Source organism: Bidens hawaiensis, unplaced genomic scaffold, assembly GCF_021521415.1.
Source record: "Bidens hawaiensis isolate Kalapana, Puna unplaced genomic scaffold, B.hawaiensis_p1.1 tig00029041_1, whole genome shotgun sequence".
Taxonomy (NCBI): domain Eukaryota; kingdom Viridiplantae; phylum Streptophyta; class Magnoliopsida; order Asterales; family Asteraceae; genus Bidens; species Bidens hawaiensis.
The window spans coordinates 1356-10284 of record NW_027494787.1 but is presented as its reverse complement, the minus strand read 5'-3'; the positions used below and the strand labels follow the sequence as shown (position 1 = coordinate 10284).

Here is an 8929-nt window from a genome sequence, read left to right as displayed (position 1 = left end):
CCGAAAATAATGTTGCGACCGGTTTTGCGACTAGAGTTTCGGTTACAAATTTGGCGACCGCGTTTGCAACCGAATATTTTTTGCAACCAATTTTGTGACCGAAACATTAGCGACCAAACTTGCGACCACGATTTTTCACGACTGGTTTTGTGACCGAAAATTTTACGGCCGAACTTGCAACTAAAAGTTTTACGACCATTTTAGCGATCAAAATTGCAACCAAACCAATTTGCAACTGATTTTGTGACCGAGTTATTTGCTATCGATAGCAACCGGATTCTGGTATAAATTTGGAGCCCTTCTTGCGGTTAAAACATTCTCTAGAATCAAAATAATTATCTTTTTTTTCCCATGAATTTCAATAAAATGAGCAAATAGTAATACAAATATACAAAATTGTATTGATTCATAATCTAACCAAACGTTTAAAAGTAAATTGACAGATTCATCTAAACAAATATAGGTATAATAAGAAAGCCTATATACCAAAAGATCACATGCTTAATTACTTAAGATGTATTTTTTGATATGTTCTTCGAAAGATATCGATTTTGCTACTTCACTTCAATGTTTTCCTCTTTCATTTCTGCATTTGCAACCCATTTTGGTAATTTCTGGTTTCGAAAACGTTTTGACCCGTTCATCTTGCCACCGCTAGTTTCGAAAATTAGTACTTAGACATGGTATTCTTCTAATCTAGCAAGTAGTGTGAAAACTGTGATAAAATAATAAGATCATATTATAATAATCAAGTTTCAATATTGTCTCAATAAAGTCACTCCTTTTTTTTTCTAACTATGAAAATCATGAAAGTTTCATTATTGTTCAATTGTTGTTAAAGTTTTAGAAATTGTTTTAGTTAAATGACTTGCATGGAACATTTATGAAACTTGTATTATTTAGTGACCTTTTTTTCCTGAAACAAAATAATCACTAAATAGTAACCAAGTTTCATATATGTTCCACTTAGCTCACTTATTTTTTTTTTTAAAAAGAACTAGCATTTATGAAATATTTCACAATGATGTAACAATATTAAAACTTGAGTGGTTTTTGTAGAAAAAAAAATTGAGTGACTTTATTGGAACACTGAACAAACCCTGCAAAAATACGACATTTACTAATTTAGTCTTTGTTAGACTTTATAATATGTATTAAAGTAATTTACGCAAGCTTATGATTTCTAACGACTTGATTACTAAATGAAATTTTAGGTGTTTGCTACGAAAACAATGGATAGCTTATCAATGATCCAACAAAAAGTATCAACATTAGAAGACGTGGTGGACCAAATATCCGAAAACATCAACCATGGCGCAAAACATTACGAATCCGCCACCCGACTTTTAAAAAAAGGTTCAACAACCGTGTCTCCTAGGCTCTCAACATGCACACCAAGATCATCAGTTGAAATACACACTAGAAAGTCCCCATTGCAGCCCATTAAAAAAACCGAATCTTGGGAAGATTCCACATTTCTTAGGACCAAATCCAGCGTGGACCCCATGGTAAGAATAAACAAGAATCCAGTAAAGGGTATGCAAAAAAGCGGGCCCGCTTCTTTTGCGAATTTTAGGCAAGTGGAGAATAGTGTTTGCAGGGTTATAAAGGGATATTTGTCACAAGGGGATTTGGATTCTGCATATGTTGAGGCGATGAATTCGGGTGATGAAACGGTTTTGGTTGATCTTCTTGATAAAACGGGCCCTGTTTTGGAGTGTTTATCGAATAGGACTGCAAATGATGTTCTTACCACTTTGGCGGGATTTTTGTCTGAACAACAGTTAATGGGTTCGATAATACCTTGGCTGCAACAGGTACTTTGGTCTTGTACAAAAGTTTTGTTGTTGAGTGGGTTATGTTTACTGTTTACGGGTCAAATGGGCTGGAATCACCAAAAGGTTATTTATTTTTATTTTTATTTATTTATTTATTTTTTATCAAAGATTTAAAATATTAATGTGTTAATGTTGTTTTTCTTATCATATTTGACTAGTTATTAGTAGTTTTTCTTAGAAAGAAAAAGGTTCTAACCTAACAATATTTCTACATTTTGGGCCTTTCGAATACTGCCTTATCATATGGGTCGGTTTGGGTTCAAACCGAACCTTTGGTTTTCGGGTTTTTGAAAACTGTCGGTTTTTTGCTTTAGCAATGGGATCAGTTTCGGTAATTTCTGGTTAGTCATTTGGGCTCGAAAATTTTGGCCCATAAAAGAATTTATAATTCATAAATTTAATAACAAAAGTCTGCTTTTTCGGGTTCGGTTATAAAGTCAGTTCGTTGTACTCTTCAGTTCGGTTTCAAATCGAAACCGAACAGGAATTTTGGTTATCGGAAAGCATAAAACTAAACACCGGTTTTGGGTTGGTTTCGGTTATGTCAGTTATTTTTTCATGTTATTATGGTTGCATGTGCATCCCTAATTGTTATTATGGTTACAGGCGGTTGACTTGAGTAGCAGCCATGGACCAAACAACCTTGTACTAACCGCAAAAGCAAGGCGACGGTTTTTAGGTGCGATTCAGGAAGCTGTACAGATGGAGTTCCCAAATGTCACAGAGAGAAGATCTATAACACAGTTGGTATCAAGACTGCATCAAGCTTGAGGTAATTACTTATTATATTAACATTTTTTTTTAAATGACATAATAGCTTACAAATTTTTATACAATTTCACATTGTGTTTTTCGGTGCAGGAAAATGATCGTTCGATGGACGTGGTCAACGGAAGTCAAAGTCTGAGTTGTTTTTTTATATTCTAGTTAGTTTTTATTGTAAGTTTAAAGCCTAAATTGCTGCATGGCATGTAATGTTTTGGTTTGGTTTGTATGAACCACTTGAAGTGAACACTAAGCCTTGTTTGGCCAATGTTTGACTTTTTAACTGACCGGGTCAATATGTTGACCAAGAATCAGTCTAATTTAAAAAAAACAGTTCCACTATGTTGGTTATTTAATCTGCTTGTGTTTTTTATTTGTATGATATAAGAATTATAAATGTACTTAAAAACAAAAATTATATAGAATTAAAAATCCAAGAATTATATTATAAGTGGAAATAATTAATAAAAGTCAACATGAAAATTTTCATATTTCTAACAAATAACCCAAAACAAGCTATCAATTAGATCTTGTACAACAAACTCTCAAAACAAAACATGTTTCAATCATGCTTCATTTTCCTTCTTTTTAACATCCGCGGCCTCAAAAAGGGTTACGCTCCCGGACCCACTTTGAAAAAGCACCTCTTCTTGAAGAATGTCAACCGATTCAAGCGTCTCAACCACTTGGGTCATAACCGGTCTACCTTTAGGGTTTTGACTGAGACATTGGTAAGCCAAGTTGGCAACTTTTATGGCGGTTTTATTTGAATATTGACCTTCCATTCTCGGGTCAAGTATTCTAAGAAGTTTCTTGTTGTGGACCAGAAGCGGTCGAGCCCACTCGACCAGGTTGTGCTCACGGCTAGGTCGGCTCTTGTCCATGGCTCGTCGACCTATTAACATCTCGAGAAGCACCACACCGAACCCGTATATGTCACTTCTGGCGGTCAAGTGTCCTGCCAATGCAATTAAATTCAAAAGTAGTTATTACATAGTTGACTTTGAAAAGTCAAACTTCATACAAATTCCATTTTCTACTAACTTAAGCATCTAACACCAACATAAGTTCTCTAAAATGTGAGAGAAAGTCAAAGGTGTAAAATGTAAATAAACATTCCATATTATTATCTCTAGATGGTCAAAATGCTATAAATCGCTTGTAAATTGACTTTCATAAGTCAAACATGGACTTTTCTTTCAAAACATGTGTAATGACAAATAGAACATATGAAATTATTGTCTTAAGAGCAAACATGCAATTTACCCTGTACCCTTTTCGGATGTATATATATTATATACGCATATAAATAAATATACTTTACATAAAAACACGACTTACCAGTCATGACATACTCAGGTGCTGCATAACCATATGTACCCATAACTCGTGTTGATACATGAGTTTGATCTCCCATAGGCCCATCCTTTGCAAGCCCAAAATCAGAAAGCTTTGCGTTAAAGTCCTGCAAAAAAAATTTTCATATTAAGAAATCATATATATTTGACCTTTTTTTTCTAATCAAGAAAAAAACCATAAGTGACTAACCGCATCCAACAATATATTTGATGTCTTAAAATCCCGATAAATAATCGGCCTTTCGGCATCATGGAGAAAAGCAAGACCTTTTGCAGCATCCAAAGCAATCTTCATTCTTCTTGACCAAGTCAATGTAGCACATACTCCTTTTCACATATAATTGATAACATTAAATCAACAGTGTAATATTTTCAATATTTTTGTACATTGAAATTAGAGAGTAATCAGATTTAGCCTGCACATGAACCGAACGTACAGTGAAGCATTCTTGAACTGTTTGTTTATGCTCGTTTAATAAATAAACGAACGAACGAGAACAACAATTTTTGTACATTTAGTTAAACAAACAAACATGCCTCGATCCTTCAATTATGTGCGTGAACGTTCGTTTGTATGGCTAAGTTAAACAAATGAACATGAACATCCTTCGTCCGTGTTCGTTCGATTTGTTTACACGCCTGAGCAGATTCAATACATTAAAGCATGTTTCACAAAAGTTTCAACAAAACATTTTTATTCGTGTCTGAAATCGTGTCAAGAATTGTTCCATTAATATCTTAATATGAGTCGTACTAACATATCAAAAGCTTTAAAATAGTTAAGCTACTCACTGCGAAATAGGTGTTTCTCTAGGCTTCCCGAAGCCATATATTCATACACCAAAAGGCGGTGATCTTCTTCACAACAGTATCCAATAAGCTTCACAAGATTCGGGTGTTGCAGTTGACCTAAATAGTTGACTTCAGCCTGTAAATTAGATAACAATCTTTCAGACAGCCAAATTGTTCCATTTACATTTTAGCTATAAATCTTATTATTGTAGTGAATTAGTTAACCTTTTAAAAAATATTGACATATCATAAGTCATAATCAAAAATAAAAAAATAAAGATACAAATCCTAGAACCACCACTAATATTAATTTTTTTTATCAATTTATAATAAAACATAAAACATAGTTATTTTGTCCCGGTGTAAATATTGACATATCATACTGCCGTTAGTCTGTAATTGTCCCGGTGTAAAAGCTTACAGGCTAGTTTATTAATTTTATACTTTTAATTGCTTTACTTTAAAAAAATAAAAAATAAAACATATAGATTAGCGCTTTCTATACTTTATTTCAATCAGTCTATAACGTAGTTATTTTGACTGGTCACCTTGTATGCAGTGGCGAAGCTTGGACAAGTTCGTCGAGGGGGCGGACTCAAAATGTATTATAAAAAAAACATAAACCGGGGGGGGGGGCTCAAATTTTCAGTCGAAAACGGGTAAATTTACACTACTGCGCAAAAAAACAGGGTGGCCCAGGCCCTAACTAAAAACAAACATGGATGGAAATACATACCAGCCATTCCCTGTCACCTTGTATTCCTTCGGGATCAAGCTCCTTAACCGCAACTTCGGTTTTAGCATAACCGGATCTCACATTCTCATCTATAACTCCTTTATAAACAACTCCAAATCCACCCTCACCTAATACTTGATCCGGTCTAAATAATTTGGTGGCCATTCGCATCTCGTCATACGTAAAAATATCAAGATTGCTATATCCGGGATTCTGTCTAAGATCCTTAACGTCTTTAGTGATCACCACTAAACTGCTGGGACTTCTTATGTTAGGTGAATCCAAAATACTCTGTTTTGGTGGAATCTTTAACGAATCTTTATTTGAAGATTGTTGGATATTACCTGCAGTTTCAAATAAATGCATCTAAGGTAAGTAGATAATAACCAAAATGCAAGATAAAAAAAGTTTTAAATTGAAAGTTTGAAATACCAACCGAAACATACTTTAACCCTCTTTTAGTTCACGCTATAGTAATGGGAACTTGGAAGAGCTAAACAAACACCACTAACACACTATCTAGACACCACTGACTTGTCAAACATGCAGTATGACATGGAGAATATGGACATATGGGTCGTATGAGTGCCATATGTACATCCCGTATAATGTTTTGGACTGACAAAGAAATGAGTGATGTGACCACTAACATAATCATACCAAAGTACAACCACTTTTTGCTCTATCATACGCCACATATAATGCGACTGACTCTAGCGTGCAGAGTTGATTCGACATCCTATGACTTGTCAAACATGCAGTATGACATGGAGAATATGGACATATGGGTCGTATGAGTGCCATATGTACATCCCGTATAATGTTTTGGACTGACAAAGAAATGAGTGATGTGACCACTAACATAATCATACCAAAGTACAACCACTTTTTGCTCTATCATACGCCACATATAATGCGACTGACTCTAGCGTGCAGAGTTGATTCGACATCCTATGACACGTATGACATCATCATATAGTCCATTGTTTCTCCTATCATACAACCCGGATAATGTGTGACAGGCTCTAGTGTGCAAAGTTGATCTGACATCATACGGGTATCGTACGACCCGTATGATGTGACATATACGTTAGCGTACACTATTGGAGGCGGTGTTCGTATAGCACTATATCAGGACCCAAGGACCCATAGCAATACATATCTCATGAAGTTAATATCAATATATCATAAACTTGCAGGAACTCACCGGGGGTCTCACCGGAAGCAGCCTCTCTATCCCTATGGGGTAGAGGTAAGGCTGCCTACATCTTACCCTCCTCAGACCCTACCATAGCTTTGCTATTGGTGGGATATACTGAGTACGATGATGATGATGATGATAAACTTGCAGGAACCCTCTACAAATTAATAATCAGAAAGACATATAATCTTTATTCAAAAATTGAATTAGTGAATAACTTAATAATAACAAAAAAAAAGGATTAATTTAACCAAAAAAGATGGTTTTTTTTTTAATAATTAGCTGAATCTATCAATCTTTAACCAATCTTAGAGCTAATCGACTAAACAATTCACAAAAAAAAAAAAAAAAAAAAAAAAGTTGTATAAAGTACCTGGCTTTGTCTGCAAAGAATGCTGTTCATCATACTCTGAGCTAAAACAAGTACCCATTAATCAAATCAACCCACTTCAAGATTCAAATCAAACACAAACCCAGATTCAAATTCCAAACATCAACACATTACCATCTGGGTTTTGTAAAATATCAACAAAATGATCATAAATCACAGTTAAATCACCAATAACCGATCTGGGTTTCACTGCAATAAGCTCAAAGATACCTTTTTTTCAAAATTTATGATAAAGATTGGATTTTTATTAATGGGTTTTGTTAATTGAAGGTTAAGATATGTGGGTTTGTGAGAAAGATGAAAAAGTAAGCCAATTCGACAAAATAATCGGTATATGGTGTAGACGGTGTTATTAATATTATCACCTGTTACAAGATCAAGAATGTGGCTTTTATTACTAGGGAATAATATTATTATTGTGTACAGTACATCATCATCATCGTACTCAGTATATCCCACCAATAACAATGCTATGGTAGGGTCTGAGGAGGGTAAGATGTAGACAGCCTTACCTCTATCCCATAGGGATAGAGAGACTGCTTTCGGTGAGACCCCCGGCTCGATAGTAGTTTTGCATCAAGCCTTGGACATAAGGCACATAGCACTCAATCATCGGGACACCGGCTGATCGGTGCATGTGCCCTTGTCTTTCGGCTATCAACGCCACCACATGATGCCTGATTAACCTTCCGCCACTTTTAACGTTATTTTCACGAGATTAGTAAAATAACGTCAAAATTAGTGCAATTTTACTTTTGCCCACCCGAGGGTTCACACATATATACATTATATGCGCGCACCGTAAGCAGGGCTTTAGCAAGATACCATCAAACAAACTATAACTGATTTAATGAGCCATTCGCAGTTTCACAGTCTGAATTTGTTCATACTTACACATGCATGGCTTAATCTTTGAGACAAGCATATGACTACTGGCAGGATCAACCAGGTAGCATCCCTAGTTGACATAACCCGCCCGCTGGTACGAGCCAACACGGGACAGGCAAGTCTTTCAAGGTGATGCGCCACTCTTTGACAAACCCTCCTGATCCCAATGGCAAAGCCGATTCAGGCAAGACAGTAGGTCATGTTAACTTTGACAAACCCTCCTGATGACAGTACATGTGTAATAGTAATAGTATATCAGTTTTATTAGTTGTATCAACGGCTTTTTGTTTTAAAGTTTTGTTACTGTTCTTGTTTGACTTGTGACATGTATGTATCTAGTTTTGTCACATGGTTGTGTCACGTTTGGGATAAAATAATAGTTTAAATTAAATGTTACCGTCACATTTTAGTATGTGGTTGTGTTGCGTTAAAAAAAAAAGAAGAGTTTGCGAAAGTAAGACACGGTTACGTCTTATGATTAGAGGGAAACATATGGAAAGCTAAAGAACATGAGTTAGTCATGGTTTTTGTCACATAGTTATGCGATATTTTATAAGTTACATAGCTGTGTGATTTAAAAGTATAATTGATAGTAAAAGGACACGGTTATATGTAGTTAAGTTACCGGCTGGTATAATTTTGTAAACTTTTAAAAAATGTTTTGGGTTGATACTTTATTTATCAAATTGTTGACAAAATCAAGTAAAGGTATTTAATTAAAAATTGATTTAAGACTTTGGAGGTTTTATACTCTTGTTGTATTCATTTAACTTTGCACTAAAGTGTATATGTGTGGTTCATGTAACAACCCCACACTGGATTATGATAAGATGCTTTGTAGAGGACTTGAAGACTACGTTTTGCTTGTTATGGTTATTTGCACTATAACAATTATCTTATATGTGCAATGTTGTAAATAAAGTTTTATTATCTTAAACATAATTATACATTTAAATTTAA

At 34.9% G+C, this 8929-nt stretch overlaps 2 protein-coding genes across 2 annotated transcripts; one reads left to right on the top strand and one right to left on the bottom strand.

The window, feature by feature from the left end:
- The first annotated feature begins 1223 nt into the window (after nucleotides 1-1223).
- LOC143578127 (TORTIFOLIA1-like protein 2) lies at nucleotides 1224-2936 on the top strand. The gene is made up of 3 exons (XM_077061790.1): nucleotides 1224-1817; nucleotides 2445-2610; nucleotides 2700-2936. The coding sequence occupies exons 1-2, from the start codon at nucleotides 1233-1235 to the stop codon at nucleotides 2607-2609; spliced, it is 750 nt and encodes a 249-aa protein (XP_076917905.1). The 5' UTR covers nucleotides 1224-1232; the 3' UTR covers nucleotide 2610; nucleotides 2700-2936.
- Nucleotides 2937-3028: 92 nt separating this feature from the next.
- Nucleotides 3029-7492, bottom strand: LOC143578126 (putative serine/threonine-protein kinase PBL17). Its single transcript, XM_077061789.1, has 6 exons — nucleotides 7064-7492; nucleotides 5490-5833; nucleotides 4754-4889; nucleotides 4152-4288; nucleotides 3945-4068; nucleotides 3029-3561 (listed from the first exon to the last, which is right to left on the bottom strand). The coding sequence occupies exons 1-6, from the start codon at nucleotides 7119-7121 to the stop codon at nucleotides 3170-3172; spliced, it is 1191 nt and encodes a 396-aa protein (XP_076917904.1). The 5' UTR covers nucleotides 7122-7492; the 3' UTR covers nucleotides 3029-3169.
- Between the last annotated feature and the right edge of the window lie 1437 nt (nucleotides 7493-8929).